Source organism: Hemiscyllium ocellatum, assembly GCF_020745735.1.
Source record: "Hemiscyllium ocellatum isolate sHemOce1 chromosome 27 unlocalized genomic scaffold, sHemOce1.pat.X.cur. SUPER_27_unloc_1, whole genome shotgun sequence".
Taxonomy (NCBI): Eukaryota; Metazoa; Chordata; class Chondrichthyes; order Orectolobiformes; family Hemiscylliidae; genus Hemiscyllium; species Hemiscyllium ocellatum.
In genome coordinates this window covers 554,456-570,987 of record NW_026867476.1, presented here as the reverse complement: position 1 = coordinate 570,987, position 16,532 = coordinate 554,456, and the positions used below count along the sequence as shown (strand labels likewise).

The 16,532-nt window shown below is 51.5% G+C and overlaps 1 protein-coding gene across 1 annotated transcript; it reads right to left on the bottom strand.

The window, feature by feature from the left end:
- Positions 1-7,538, bottom strand: LOC132807034 (zinc finger protein 501-like). Its single transcript, XM_060821341.1, has 2 exons — positions 7,459-7,538; positions 1-2,588 (listed from the first exon to the last, which is right to left on the bottom strand). Exons 1-2 carry the CDS (start codon positions 7,492-7,494, stop codon positions 1,314-1,316), a joined length of 1,311 nt encoding a protein of 436 aa, XP_060677324.1. The 5' UTR covers positions 7,495-7,538; the 3' UTR covers positions 1-1,313.
- Positions 7,539-16,532: the final 8,994 nt, after the last annotated feature.

Here is a 16,532-nt window from a genome sequence, read left to right as displayed (position 1 = left end):
GCATAAGGACTTCTGTTTATTACAAATAAATACTTTATAATCACCAGTAAAACAGCTACGAATTATCAACATGTGGCTTCACTGTTTTAAACCCCTAAACACACACAGACAAACAAAACATTGCTTTTTTTTGGATGGAGAGGGAAAAGAAAACTGGGAAACACAATTCACCAGTTCATATGGTTCACTAAGATAATTTCTGTTAGTCATTTTTTTCCCTCCAGGTTCTTTCGCTTCTTTACAGGAGGCACACGGTAATTGGTATCCTAACCGCCAAGTCTCTTAGGCATTGATTAAAGGTAACAGCTTACAGCAATTGTGGGTGGAAATAATTGGTTTTCTTCAGGCTTCGGGTATTTTTGGTGCAGGGAGAGACGCACACACACACACAAACTGCCCTTCCAGATGTTCGAAGGCTTCCCAACATATCGTCCACGCCCACAAGCTGTTCAGCCACCCAGGAACCATTCAGAGAGTTGTCCTCATGATGACTTTGGCCGTCCACAATTAGTCACATTTTCACCAACCAGTCAGCTACTTGTTGCCGGACGATTCTCACCCTGCATTTGCTCCCTGGTGTCAGGCCACTGACAAAATAGCCTCTCCTCTCTGTTTGAACAAAGCAGCTGTGCAAACACCATACACAATGAGCTTCAGTGACTGGCTTTTGAAAGCACAATTCCTTCCACAATAAAAATATGGAATTAAGTCCATTAATGACATGAATCCATTGTTGGTTGTCAGTTAAAGAAAAACCCACCTTCATTAACATCCTTTAGGGAGGGAAACGGCCATCCTTACTTCGTCTGGCCTGCAAGTAACTCCTGACCCACAGAATTTTGGTTAGCTCATGTCACGGGGCAGCACGGTAGCTCAGTGGTAAGCACTGCTGCCTCGCGCCAGTGACCTGGATTCCATTCCAGCTTCTGGCGACTGTCTATGTGGAGTTTGCACATTCTCCCCATGTCTGAGCGGGGTTTCCTCCAGCTGTTCCGGCTCCTTCCCACCGTCCAAACATGCGCAGGCTAGATAGATCGGGCCGTGGGAAATGCAGGGTTACAGGGAGTGGCTCCACTTGGGATGTGTGGGTGGTGGTTTGGACTCGATGGGCTGGCAAGGCCTGTTTCCACTCTGTAGGGATTCTGAGTCTAAGAGGGAACCATTCACAGGGGTAAAGGATTGGATGCTATCAAAAAAGCAGGAGTAAACCACAACTTTATAGAAAACGATGCTTTTGAATCAGATCGTAAAGTGTTGGTGATGTAATCACTTCCTGTATTTATTTTTAAAGTTTTAGGATCAGCGTTGCCGAATCATTTATCATGACACAGCGAATTCGCGTTGAACGAAATGTGTTGTGAATGGTCTGGCTGAGATTTTAAGGGAATGGGGGCTGGTTTTTCGGTCAGGGGTGAGGAGCTTGTGGAGACGGGGAGGGGCTGAACGGTCACCCTCCGCGCCCGGAGTGACTTGTGCACCCTCTGGTGCCTCAGCAGGGTGGACGACTGGGTGAAGCCCCTGCCGCACTCCGCGCAGGCGAACGGCCGCTCCCCGGTGTGCGTCCGCCGGTGCTCGGCCAGGTCGGACGATCGCCGGAAGCCGGAGCCGCAGTGGGAGCAGCGGAAGGGCCGCTCCTCGGTGTGGACCCGCTGGTGCAGCAGGAGCTCCCCGGAGCTCTTGAAGCGCTTGCCGCAGTCCGGGCAGCCGAAGGGCCGCTCCTCGGTGTGGACCCGCCGGTGGATCTGCAGGTGGGAGGACTGGGTGAAGCGCTTGCCGCAGCGGGGGCAGGCGAAGGGCCGCTCGCCGGTGTGCACCCGCCGGTGGACGGTGAGCTGCGAGGACTGCCTGAAGCCGGCCCCGCAGCGGGGGCAGGTGTACGGCCGCTCGCCGGTGTGCGTCCGCCGGTGCTTGGCCAGCGCTGATGATGCCTTGAAGCCGGCCCCGCACCCGCAGCAGCGAAACGGCCGCTCGCCAGTGTGCACCCGCCGGTGGGACAGCAGGTCCCGGGCGCTCTTCCAGCGCTTGGCGCAGTCCGGACAGGCGAAGGGCCGCTCCTCCTCAGTGTGGACCCGCCGCCGGTGCGAGAGCAGCGCGGGCGTGTCGGCGAAGCCCCTGCCGCACTCGGGGCAGGCGAACGGCCGCTCCCCGCGGTGCGCTCTCCGGTGCCGCCGCAGGCTCGACGGCTCGGTGAAGCCCCTGCCGCACTCAGGGCAGGCGAACGGCCGCTCCCCGGTGTGGACCCGCCGGTGCCTCAGCAGGTGCGAGGACTCGGCGAAGCCCTTGCCACACGCCGAGCAGGTGAACCGCCGCTCGCCGGTGTGCGCCCGCCGGTGCTTCTGCAGACCGGCCGCCCGGGCGAAGCCCTTGCCGCAGTCCGGGCAGGCGTGCTGCCGCTCCCCGGTGTGGCTGCGCCGTTGCGATTCCAGGCGGCACGGGCAAGGGAAGCTCTGGCCGCAGTCCCCGCATTCCCGAGGCTGCTCCCCGGCACGCCCGGAGCTCTCCCCTTCCATGTCCGACCCCCGGGCCGCGGCGGCATCGGTGAGGTTTACTTTCGGCTTCCCGACTGGCGGTCCTCCCTTTCTAATCACCTGGAAAGTTCATCGAAACAGGGCAGAAAGAGAGAAAAACAGGGTAGTGAGAGTGAACCCCAGAAATTGAGTGGATTGACGACACCTTATCCCCACCAACCTCAACCTCCTCTTGCTCCAAGTGAAAAACGCTTAACTTAGAACTCAAACCCTCCATTCCTGGCTGCACCCTGGTCAATCTTTTTCTGAACCCTCTCGAGTTTAATAAGGTCCTGAAGCTTGTATACCTTTGAGCTTAGAAGACTGAGAGGGGATCTGATAGAGACATATAAGATTATGAAAGGATTGGACACCCTGGCGGCAGGAAACATGTTTCCGCTGATGGATGAGTGCCGAACCAGAGGACACAGCTTAAAAATACGGGGTAGACCATTTAGGACAGAGATGAGGAGGAACTTGTTCACCCAGAGAGTGGTGGCGGTGTGGAATGCTCTGCCCCAGAGGGCAGTGGAGGCCCAGTCTCTGGATTCATTTAAGAAAGAGTTGGATAGAGCTCTCAAAGATAGTGGAATCAAGGGTTATGGAGATAAGGCAGGAAGCGGATACTGATTAGGAATGATCAGCCATGATCATATTGAATGGCGGTGCAGGCTCGAAGGGCTGAATGGCCTACTCCTGCACCTATTGTCTATAAGAGGGAATGGGGAGAGGATGGCCCGGTAGTATTATTGCTGGAGTCTTCAGCCGGAGAGAAAGTGAGGACTGCAGATGCTGGAGATCAGAGCCTGAAAATGGTGTCGCTGGAAAAGCGCAGCAGGTCAGGCAGCATCCAAGGAGCAGGGGAGTCGACGTTTCGGGGACGTTTCCTGCAGAAGGGCTCATGCCCGAAACGCCGACTCTCCTGCTCCTTGGATGCTGCCTGACCTGCCGCGCTTTTCCAGCGACACATTTTTCAGCTCTTAAGCCAGAGATGAAGGCAGGCTGCTGGCAAACCACTTCCAAACCACTGTAGTGGTTAAAATGCTGAAGTCCATTTTGCAACAGTACTAGACTCACCACCTTTAAGGGCATTTAAATGGTCATTGAATAGGCATATAGACAAGAATGGAGTAGTAGAGGTTAAATGGGCTTCAGATTGGTTTGAAAATGTGTTGCTGGAAAAGCGCAGCAGGTCAGGCAGCATCCAAAGAGCAGGAGAATCAACGTTTCGGGCATAAGCCCTTCTTCAGGAAAGATAGCTGAAAGATCTGCTCCTTTCAGATTGGTTTCACACGTCGTCGCAACATCGAGGACGAAAGGGTCTGTACCGTGTGGTAACGTTCTATGTTCATTCTAAAAGATTTAACTTTGATAAAAAGAGCAGGAGAGGACAGAGACAGCAGGGAAAAGGAAAAGGAAATCATAGTTGACAATTCTACTGCAATATCTTGGGGATGTAACTAGTCGAGTTGATAAAGGGGGAACCAATTGATGTGGCTTGCTTGGATTTTCAGAATAAGGTCACACATTAAGGGATCAGCACATGGGAAGTATACTGACATGGACAGAGAGCAGAAACAAACAGTAGGAATAAACAGGTCATTTTTCGAGTAGCAACTAGTGACTAGTGAAGTATCACAGGTATCTACTTGAATAGTATATATTTTGATGATTAAGATTAGATTAGTTACAGTGTGGAAACAGGCCCTTCGGCCCAACAAGTCCACACCAACCCACCGAAGCGCAAACCATCCAGACCCATTCCCCTACATTTACTCCTTCACCTAACACTACGGGCAATTTAGCATGGCCAATCCACCCTGACCTGCAGATTTTTGGACTTCAGGAGGAAACCGGAGCACCCGGAGGAAACCCACGCAGACACGGGGAGAATGTGCAAACTCCACGCAAACAGTCGCCTGAGGTGGGAATTGAACCCGGGTCTCTGGCGCTGTAAGGCAGCAGTGCTAACCACTGTGCCGCCCATGTGAGGGAACATATCTCCCATGTTTTCAGATGACACTAAGCTGGGCGGGAGGGTGAGCTTTGAGGAAGATGCTGAGATGCTTCAGAGTGATTTGTACAGGCTGAATGAGTGGGCAAATGCATGGCAGATGAAGCACAATGCGGTCAAATATGAGGATATCCATTTTGGTAGCAAAAACAGGAAGGGAGATTAACTGAACAGTGACAGATTGGGAAATGGGATAGTACAATGAGACCTGGGAGTCCTTGTACACCAGCCACTGAAAGTATGCATGTGAACAACGCAAAAGGTTTATTGGTTTTCATAGTGAAAGGATTCGAGTACAGAAACAGGGATGCCTTGTTGCAATTGTTCAGGGGCCTTGGTAAGACAATACCTGGAGTATTATGTGCAACTCTGGTCTCCTTCACTAAGGAATGGTGTCCTGGCTGTAGATAGGTGTTTTTTTTCCCCTATGTTGGGGAATTTCAAAACTAGGGGGCACATTTTTAAGATGAGAGGAGAAAGATTTTAAAAAGACACAAGGGGCAAATTTTGTTTTTACACGGTATGTGTGTGGAATGAACTTCCACAGGAAGTGGTGGATGTGGGTACAGTTGCAATGTTGAAAACGCATTCAGGGAAGTACATAAATAAGAAAAGTTTGGAGGGATATGGGCCAAGCGCAGGTAGGTGGGAGCAGTTTAGTCTGGGATTATGGCCAGCATGGACTACTTTTGCTGAAGGGTCTGTTTCTGTGTTGTGTGACTCTATGGCTATGGAGGGATTGCAACAAATGGGAGGATGCACGGGAGGAGTCATTTGGCTGGGTATATGAATAGGAAGGGTTTGGAGGGATATGGGCCGGGTGCTGGCAGCTGGGACTAAATTGGATTGGAATATCTGGTCGGCATGGACCGAAGGGGCTGTTACCATACTGTACATCTCTATGACTATGACTCTATGACAGGACTGACACATGAAGTGAGACTGGGTCAGTTAGGAGTAGATTCACTGGAGTTTAGGAAAACGAGTGGGCCAATTCGGACAGGACTAGACAGGGAAAAGGAGAAAGTGGGGACTGCATTTCAGAGTGGAAAAGTGGCACTGGAAAAGCACAGCAGAGATCAGGCAGCATCTGAGAAGCAGGAGATGCGATGTTTCAGGCATAAGCCCTTCATCAGGATTAAGGAGGTGGGGGAGGGGGAAGGTTGGCAGAGGGCTGAGAGATGAACAGGAGAGGGTGTGGGGCTGGGGAGAAGGTAACTGGGAAGGCGATAGGTGGATGCAGAGCAGTGATGGTGGGGAGGGGAGGTGGAGCAGATAGAGGGGAAGGAAGACGGACAGGTGGGACAGGTCAAGAGGGCGGTACCGATTTGGAGGCATCTGGCATGAGTTAGGAGGGGAGGGGAGAGAAAGATATTGTGAAACTTGAAAGGGTTCAGAAAAGATTTACAAGGATGTTGTCAGGGTTGGAGGATTTGAGCTACAGGGAGAGGCTGAACAGGCTGGGGCTGTTTTCCCTGGAGCTTTGGAGGCTGACAGGTGACCTTATAGAGGTTTACAAAATTATGAGGGGCATGGATACGGTAAATAGGCTTTTCCCTGGGGTCGGGGAGTTCAGAACTAGAGGGCATAGGTTTAGGGTGAGAGGGGAAAGATATAAAAGAGACCTAAGGGACAACTTTTTCATGCAGAGGGTGATGCGTGTATGGAATGAGCTGCCAGAGGAAGTGGTGCAGGCTGGTACAATTGCAACATTTAAGAGGCATTTGGATGGGTATATGAAAAGGAAGGGTTTGGAGGGATATCGTGCAGGTGGGACTAGATTGGTTTGGGATATCTGGTTGGCATGGACGGGTGTGACCGAAGGGTCTGTTTCCATGCTGTACATCTCTACGATTCTATAAGGACACCAGTGAAATTGACGCTGATGTTGTGTGTTTGGAGGGTCCCAAGGCAGACCATGAGGGTGTTCTTCCTCCAGGAGTCAGGTGGCTCGGATTTAATGGTGGACGAGGCCCAGGACTCACATGTCCTCATCAGGTTGGGAGGGGGAGTTGAACATAGACACAGAAAACCGTGGGCGGCACGGTGGCACAGTGGTTAGCACTGCTGCCTCACAGCGCCTGAGACCCGGGTTCAATTCCCGACTCAGGCGACTGACTGTGTGGAGTTTGCACGTTCTCCCTGTGTCTGCGTGGGTTTCCTCCGGGTGCTCCGGTTTCCTCCCACAGTCCAAAGATGTGCGGGTCAGGTGAATTGGCCATGCTAAATTGCCCGTAGTGTTAGGTAAGGGGTAAATGTAGGGGTATGGGTGGGTTGCGCTTCGGCGGGTCGGTGTGGACTTGTTGGGCCGAAGGGCCTGTTTCCACACTGTAAGTCTAATTTAATCTAAAGGAAGGATGACCCAATGACACGGGGAGTCCAGAACCAGGGGCCTACAGTCGTACGATACTGGATAGGACAAAGCTGAGGAGATTTCTTCACCCAGAGAGTGGGCGAACCGGTGGTCATCTCTGTCACAGAAAGTGGAAGAAGCCAAAACATTAAATGATTTCAAAAAAGGAGTTAGGTAGAGTTCTTCGGGTTACTGGGATCCAAGGGCACGGGGGTGTGGGAAGGTGAGGAACAGGGGGCTGACTTGGATGATCTGCCATGAATTGAAAGGTGGGACAGGCTCCTGCTTCCAATGTCCCCATGCACTTGCCAATCTGATGGAGGTCCCTCCCAGTCTCACTCCAAAGATGTTCCCCTACAAAGATGGCCGCCGACCGCGCTCCCTTACAAAGATGGCGGCGGCGCACGCGCTCTCTCTCTGCCCGGTTCCCAACAAGATGGCGGCCGTGAGCCGAGCGCCGGAAGCTCCGGGCGGAGGGAACGATCCCGTCAATTCTTCTCAAAGCCTGCCCTTCACACCCGGTTATTTTCCGCAGACTTCCCCACACCCCCCCCCTTCCCCGGCTCCCACGGCCTCAGTCTCACCGGGCTTTGGGAATCCGAGCGAGAGCCGTCCGCCATGGCGGGCTCCTATCCCCGCGCATGCGCCATGCCCGCCCCGCCCTGCGCCTGCGCACTGCCCTTGCCCTGGTCTCTGCCTGGGCAACATTCCACCCCCTTTGCAGGCAATGATTCAGGCCAGAGGGGAATCCACCTGAAACGCTCTGCACTTCAATTCCATCTGCTGTGGGATTCATGCAACATGCAGAACAAAAACTGAAATTCAGCACAAGAGGCAGACAGGGTCTTGCCCCCCCCCCCCAGGATAGGAGAGTGCAAGACAAGAGGCCACAGCTTGAAGGTGAGAGGGGAAGGATTGTAAAGGGACCTGAGGGGCAACTGTTTCACAAAGAGGGTGATGCATATGTGGAATGAGCTGCTAGAGGCGGGTAGAATTACAACATTTAAAAGATATTTGGAAGGTTTAGAGGGATATGGCAAAACCCGAAACACTGATTTTCCTGCTCCTCGGATGCTGCCTGACCTGCTGTGCTTTTCCAGCGCCACTCTAATCTAGACTTAGAGGGAAGTGGGCAAAACGTTGGAAAACAGGACCAGCTCACTTGGAAAACCTGGTCGGTGCGGATGAGTCGGGCTTTAGGTCTGGCAGCGTCTGTGGTGAGAAAGGGAGTCTGGTCACTTTTCATCAGAACTGTTGGCAGCTCGGAAAGAAAAGCCGTGCTTATGGCTAAAGACGAGTCTGGGTGGTGGGGGAGAGGTGAGCGGATAGGTGATGTTGGAGCCCGCCGGGGGGAATATGCAAAAGGGTGGGAGATAGATTATGTGATAACAAGAGCTAGGAATAGGCGCGAATGGATGAGATTAGATTAGATTACTTACAGTGTGGAAACAGGCCCTTCGGCCCAACAAGTCCACACCGACCCGCCGAAGCGCAACCCACCCATACCCCTACATTACCCCTTACCTAATACTACGGGCAATTTAGCATGGCCAATTCACCTGACCCGCACATCTTTGGACTGTGGGAGGAAACCCATGCAGACACGGGGAGAATGTGCAAACTCCACACAGTCAGTCGCCTGAGTCGGGAATTGAACCCGGGTCTCAGGCGCTGTGAGACAGCAATGCTAACCACTGTGCCACCGTGCCGCCCGTGAGCTATACTAAAATCAACACATGTAATGTGATGATTCCAGAGAACCTAGTCTTGAAGAAGGGTTAACACCTGAAATATTTACTTCACCACCTGATGCTGCCTGGCTTGCTGTGTTCTCCCCGCCTCCTGTGTGTCTACTAATGTGATACCAGCATAGGAGAGAATGGATGTCTGTGCTAAACAAAAACACTGTGGTTAGCACTGCTGACACACAGCGCTGTGGACCCGGGTTCAATTCTAGCCTTGGGTGACTGTCTGTGTGGAGTTTGCACATTGTCCCCATGTCTGCATGGGTTTCCTCCCACAGTCTAAAGATGTACTGGTTAGGGTGGATTGGCCATGCTAAATTGCCCATAGTGTTCAGGGATGTGTATGTTAGGTACATCAGGCAGGGGTAAATGTAGGAGAAATGGGTCTGGGTGGGTGACTCTTCAGAAGGTCGGTGTGGACTTGTTGGGGCGAAGATCCTGTTTCCCCATTGTCGGGATTCTAGAACAACCGATGTCATAATGAGACAGGTGTGAGGTGGGTAAAAAGAACATGGAAGGGTGTAATATGACAGTATCAACAGTGACAGAGCTCCGACTGCAAATCAATCTTTGGTGTTCAGACTCTGAAGTTATTGAACTATTTAGTCCTAGAGGCTGTGGGGACATGTAGCAGAAATTGGCTACAGCAGGCCAGCGACCGAAATGTTGGTCTGGGAACATGGTGGAGTGTCGAAGTGGCAGGCAGCGAGAAGCTTGGGGTCACTTTTGGAGTCAGAACATAGGTGTTTTGCAAAGCAGTCGCTCAGTCAGTATTTTGTCACTCCGAGGTAGAGGAGACCATATTGTGAACAGTAGACTAGATTGAATGAAGTGCAGATGAATCACCTAGAAGGTACGCCATAGAGTCACACAGCACAGAAACAGACCGTTCGGCCCAACCAGTCTATGCCGACCATAATCCCAAACTAAACTAGTCCCATTTGCCTGCACTTGGCCCATATCGCTCCAAACTTTTCTTATTCATTTACTTATCTAACTGCCTTTTCAATATTGCAGCTGTGCCCACATCAACCACTTTTTCTGAAAGTTCATTCCACACACAGGGTTCATTCTACACATTGTCTGTGTAAAAACAAAATTTGCCCCTTGTGTCTTTCGGAGCGAGGAGGTGACTAGGAAGGTATTGCATGGGACGGTGCTGTGGGAGCTTGAGGAGATGTTGGGAATGGAGGTGGAGTGGACCAGAGTGTCCCAGAGAAATGGTCCATGTGGAATGCTTACAAAGCAGGGGGAGGGGAATGGTCATGGCAACTTGTTGGGAGTGTCAGGAATGGCAGCTTCCAATCCGTTGGACGTCGAGGTGGGTAGGTGAGGAACTGGGGGGTCCTGTCATTGTTGTGGGAGGGAGATGAAGGAGGGAGAGCGGATATGTGGGAACACAGCTAAGGGCCCTGTTATCCACGCCATGAAGAAGAATCTGCAGTGAGTTTCTAAGAATTTCCAGTTGATTAATGGTTCTTTCTGAGATACCTGTCATTAAAAACCCAAAAGGCATGGTTAATAAATTTGCGGATGACATCAAAATTGATAGTATACTGGACACTGAGGAAGGACATTGAAGATTACAAAGACATTTTGATCAATTGAGTCAATGGGCTGACGGGTGATAGATGGAGTTTAATCGAGATAAATATGATTTATTGTATTTTGGTAAAACAAACAAGGACTTGGGTAGTGTTGTCGAACAGAGAGACCTGGGGTTCAGGTACATAATTCTTTGAAGTTTGCATTAGATATAGACAGAATGGTTAAGGAGGCATCTAGCATACTTGCCTTCATTGCTCAGGCGTTTGGGGAGACGGGTTAGGACATCATGTTGAGATTGTACAGGATTTTCTTTTTATTCATTCACAGGATGAGGATGTCGCTGGCTGGGCCAGTAATTTATTGCCCAGAGAGCAATTGAGCATCAACTATATTACTATAGGTCTGGAATCAAATGTAGGCCAGACCAGGTCAGGATGGAAGATTTCCTTCCCTATGGGGCATTAGTGAACCAGATGGTTTTTTTTACTGATAATTGGCAATGGATTTGTTGTAGTCATTACGGGCAGCATGGTGGCACGGTGGTTAGCGCTGTTGCCTCACAGCGCCTGAGCCCTGGGTTCACTTCCTGCCTCAGCCAGCTATCTGTGTGGAGTCTGCACATTCACCCCGTGTCTGCATGGGTTTCCTCCGGGTGCTCTGGTTTCCTCCCACAGTCCAAAACAAATGTGTAGGTTAGGTGAATTGGCCATGCTAAATTGCCCATAGTGTTGTTAGGTGAAGGGGTAAATGTAGAGGGATGGGTCTGGGTGGGTTGCTCTTCAGAGGGTCGGTGTGGACTTGTTGGGCCGAAGGGCCTGTTTCCACACTGTAAGTAATCTAATCTAATCTAATTAATTTCAGATAATTATTGAATTCAAATTCCACCATCTGCCATGGTGGGATTCGAACCCAGGTCCCTAGAACGTTATCTGGATCTCTGGATTAACATTGAAGAGTGTGGTGCTGGAAAAGCACAACGATTAGACAGCATCCAAGGAGCAGGAGAATCGACGTTTCGAGAATAAGCCCTTCATCAGGAAGGAGGCTTGTGGCCCAAGGGGGCTGGGAGTTAAATGGGAGTGGGGTAAGGTAACTGGGAATGCGATTGGTAGATGAAGGTGGGGATAAAGGTGAAGCCCTGATGAAGGGCTTATGCTCGGAACATCGATTCTCCTGCTCCTCGGATGCTGCCTGACTGGGCTGTGCTTTTCCAACATTACACTCTTCGGCTCCGATTTCCAGCATCCGCAGTCCTCACTTCCTCCACTATGGATCAACAGCTGAGCGATAATATCACTGGACCTTCATCTCCTTGTGTGGTGAGGCCTCTTCTGGAGTACTGTGTCCAGTTCTGGTTGCCCTGTTATAGGAAGGATATTATTAAGTTGGAGAGTATTCAGAAAAACTTTGCCAGAATGTGGCCAGGAATGGAAGGCTCGAGTTACAAGGAGAGGCTGGGCCTTTTTTCACAGTTGAGCGGTGAACTTAGAGGTTCATAAAATCGTGAGGGGTGAATGGCAGGGTGACACAGTGAATGGCAGGTGTCTTTTCTCTAGGCGAGGGATTTCAAGACCCAGGGGCACATTGTTAAGGTGAAAAGGGCAAAATTTTAAAAAAGACATGAGGGAAAGTCTTTTTACACAGAGATTAGTTCGCATGTGCATTGAACCTCCAGAGGAAGCGGTGGATGTGGGTACAGTTACAACATTTAAAAGACATTTGGGTAAGTGCATGAATAGGCAAGGTTTGTAAGGGTATGGACCAAACGCAGGCAGATGGGGCTACTTTAGTTTGGAATTATGGTCGCCATGGACTGGTTGGACCATAAGGTCTGTTTCTGTGCTGCATGACTGTGACAGTGATGGAGAAACTCAAGTGTCGCAGTACCTGTGGAGAGAGAGGAACAGAATTGACATTTTGAGTCCAATTTTTTTTTATTATAAACACTGCACTCTTTTTGTGCTTTGACTGTGCAGACATTGACTCAAGCCTCATCCACTTTCCCTGTTGTAATCCGAGGTAACCTTCAATGCTATCCACTATATCTACAATTTTGGTATCATCTGCAAACTTACTAACTATACCTTCTATGTTCGTACCAAATCATTTATATAAATGACGAAAAGTAATGGACCCAGCACCAATCCTGGTGGCATTCCACTGGTCACAGGCCTCCAGTCTGAAAAGCAACCTTCCACCATCACCCTCTGTGTTCTACCTTTGAGCCAGTTCTGTATCCAAATGGCTAGTTCTCCCTGTATTCCATGAGATCTAACCTTGCTAACCAGTCTCCCATGGGGAACCTTGTCGAACGCCTTACTGAAGTCCTATGGATCGCATCCACTGCTCTGTCCTCATCAATCCTCTTTGTTACTTCGTAAGAAAACTTAGTCAAATCAGTGAGACATGATTTCCCACGCACAAAGTCAATAACCTCCTGCTGGTCCCTCTCCTCTTTGAGATCATTCTGCACCTTTTCTGAGACATCCTTGATCCTGGCACCAGGCATGTAACATACCATTTTTATTTTTTGCTGCTGGCCACAGAAACATGTGTTTGTGCTTCTGACTAGACAGCCTCCTAACACAGCTGCAAATGTGTTGCTGGTCAAAGCACAGCAGGCCAGGCAGCATCTCAGGAATAGAGAATTCGACGTTTCGAGCATAAGCCCTTCATCAGGAATGAGAGAGAGTAGCTAAGCAGACTAAGATAAAAGGTAGGGAGGAGGGACTTGGGGGAGGGGCGATGGAGGTGGGATAGGTGGAAGGAGGTCAAGGTGAGGGTGATAGGCCGGAGTGGGGTGGGGGGCGGAGAGGTCAGGAAGAGGATTGCAGGTTAGGAGGGCGGTGCTGAGTTGAGGGAACCGACTGAGACAAGGTGGGGGGAGGGGAAATGAGGAAACTGGAGAAATCTGAATTCATACCTTGTGGTTGGAGGGTTCCCAGGCGGAAGATGAGGCGCTCCTCCTCCAGCCGTCGTGTTGTTATGTTCTGCCGGTGGAGGAGTCCAAGGACCTGCATGTCCTCGGTGGAGTGGGAGGGAGAGTTAAAGTGTTGAGCCACGGGGTGATTGGGTTGGTTGTTCCGGGCGGCCCGGAGGTGTTCTCTGAAGCGTTCCGCAAGTAAGCGGCCTGTCTCACCAATATAGAGGAGGCCACATCGGGTGCAGCGGATGCAATAGATGATGTGTGTGGAGGTACAGGTGAACTTGTGGCGGATATGGAAGGATCCCTTGGGGCCTTGGAGGGAAGTGAGTATGGAGGTGTGGGCGCAAGTTTTACATTTCCTGCAGTTGCAGGGGAAGGTGCCGGGGGTGGAGGTTGGGTTGGTGGGGGGTGTGGATCTGACGAGGGAGTCACGAAGGGAGTGGTCCTTGCGGAACGCTGATAGGGGAGGGGAGGGAAATATATCCTTGGTGGTGGGGTCCGTTTGGAGGTGGCGGAAATGGCGGCGGATGATACGTTGTATGCGGAGGTTGGTGGGGTGGTAGGTGAGAACCAGTGGGGTTCTGTCTTGGTGGCGGTTGGAGGAGCGGGGCTCAAGGGCGGAGGAGCGGGAAGTGGAGGAGATGCGGTGGAGGGCATCGTCGATCACGTCTGGGGGGAATCTGCGGTCCTTGAAGAAGGAGGCCATCTGGGCTGTGCGGTGTTGGAACTGGTCCTCCTGGGAGCAGATGCGGCGGAGATGAAGGAATTGGGAATATGGGATGGCGTTTTTACAGGGGGCAGGGTGGGAGGAGGTGTAGTCCAGGTAGCTGTGGGAGTCAGTCGGTTTATAATAGATGTCTGTGTTGAGTCGGTCGCCCGAGATAGAGATGGAAAGGTCTAGGAAGGGGAGGGAGGAGTCTGAGACAGTCCAGGTGAATTTCAGGTCGGGATGGAAGGTGTTAGTAAAGTTGATGAACTGTTCAACCTCCTCGTGGGAGCACGAGGCAGCGCCGATACAGTCATCGATGTAGCGGAGGAAAAGGTGGGGGGTGGTGCCATTGTAGTTGCGGAAGATGGACTGTTCCACATATCCTACGTACCCTTCCACTGACACCCTCCTTCGACTGACTGAACTGGTCCTCACCCTGAATAACTTCTCTTTTCAATCCTCCCACTTCCTCCAAACTAAAGGAGTTGCCATGGGCACCCGCGTGGGCCCCAGCTATGCCTGCCTCTTTGTAGGATATGTGGGTTCTGTTGGCCGCTAGGGTCTGTCTTATTTTGAGGAACACAGCCCAGATGGCCTCCTTCTTCAAGGACCGCAGATTCCCCCCAGACGTGATCGACGATGCCCTCCACCGCATCTCCTCCACTTCCCACTCCTCCGCCCTTGAGGCCCGCTCCTCCAACCGCCACCAAGACAGAACCCCACTGGTTCTCACCTACCACCTCACCAACCTCCGCATACAACGTATCATCCGCCGCCATTTCCGCCACCTCCAAACGGACCCCACCACCAAGGATATATTTCCCTCCCCTCCCCTATCAGCGTTCCGCAAGGACCACTCCCTTCGTGACTCCCTCATCAGATCCACACCCCCCATCAACCCAACCTCCATCCCCGGCACCTTCCCCTGCAACCGCAGGAAATGTAAAACTTGCGCCCACACTTCCACACTCACTTCCCTCCAAGGCCCCAAGGGATCCTTCCATATCCGCCACAAGTTCACCTGTACCTCCACACACATCATCTATTGCATCCGCTGCACCCGATGTGGCCTCCTCTATATTGGTGAGACAGGCCGCTTACTTGCAGAACGCTTCAGAGAACACCTCCGGGCCGCCCGGACCAACCAACCCAATCACCCCGTGGCTCAACACTTTAACTCTCCCTCCCACTCCACCGAGGACATGCAGGTCCTTGGACTCCTCCACCGGCAGAACATAACAACACGACGGCTGGAGGAGGAGCGCCTCATCTTCCGCCTGGGAACCCTCCAACCACAAGGAATGAATTCAGATTTCTCCAGTTTCCTCATTTCCCCTCCCCCCACCTTGTCTCAGTCGGTTCCCTCAACTCAGCACCGCCCTCCTAACCTGCAATCCTCTTCCTGACCTCTCCGCCCCCACCCCACTCCGGCCTATCACCCTCACCTTGACCTCCTTCCACCTATCCCACCTCCATCGCCCCTCCCCCAAGTCCCTCCTCCCTACCTTTTATCTTAGCCTGCTTGGCTACTCTCTCTCATTCCTGATGAAGGGCTTATGCTCGAAACGTCGAATTCTCTATTCCTGAGATGCTGCCTGGCCTGCTGTGCTTTGACCAGCAACACATTTGCAGCTGTGATCTCCAGCATCTGCAGACCTCATTTTTTAGCCTCCTAACACAATCGATCACTTGGAATCTGACATACCCCTCATTCCACTCAAGCCTGTCTTGATACCAGAAACTTGGCTGTTCATGCTACATTCCCCTGAGTGTCCATCACCCGCTAAAACTTCGAAACATGTTTGAAATGGGGATAGCCACAAAAGACTCCTGCACTACCTGACTACCTCTCCCATCTTACCTGGAGTTAAGTCATCCACCTGACTGTATCTGCAGCTTTTCTCCTTTCCTATGACTGCCATCCATCACGTCCCCTTGCTCTTGCAAGTTCCTCATTGCCTCTAACTGTTGCTCCAACTGATCCACTCAATCTGATAGGATTCACAATCAAAGTCATTTATTGCAGACATAATCCTCAGTAACGCGTAACCTCTCTCTAACTTCCCACGCCCAACGAGAAGACCATATCACTCTACTGAAGGCTGGTTTGTGTTCCTTCACAATCTATGGACTGAGGAAATAGCACCGTCTTATTGCTCAAAAAACACTACCCCAGGCTAATTTAATAATTATTGTTCACATTGTTACAGTTTAATCAAGAGAGAGATCTCAATAGAACATATAATCAGGAAAGAACCCACTCTTACTCACTGTTGTGTAGAAACATTAACAGATAAGTTTAAAAATTCCTTCAGTGTTGTTGGATCAAAGTGCATTGACCTGCAGCATATGGACCACACCACCTCATGGACAATAAGAAATAGGCAATAAATGGTGGCACGATTTGCGCATGCTCCAGGTCTCAGTGGGTGCCGGGGTGGGGTCCGATTGATTGACGGCACGTCCTGGCCAATAGGAAGAGAGGACGACGCTCTAACTCCGCCCTCCACGTTCGAGTGTGATCCTCTAACCAATCGGAGCGAGGGGGCCGTACCAGGTTGACTGACTGCAGCTGCGGGCCAATAGAGAGCAGGGGACGCGGCTGGAGGACCAACCTCCCGGTCCTCTCTAACCAATGGGAACGTATGGAGGGGGCGGGACCTGGCGTGTGCACGTGACCCGGACCTGGCGCACGCGCAGTATCGCGGTGACCACGCAGCGCTGGGGGAG

What these genes read in the sequence shown, in the direction of transcription:
- LOC132807034 (XM_060821341.1), bottom strand. Translation starts at nt 7,494, where the DNA reads ATGGCGGACGGCTCTCGCTCGGATTCCCAAAGCCCG. An exon ending in GCTCGGATTCCCAAAGCCCG is followed by an intron (nt 2,589 to 7,458) that starts GTGAGACTGAGG and finishes TGAACTTTCCAG; the next exon opens with GTGATTAGAAAGGGAGGACC.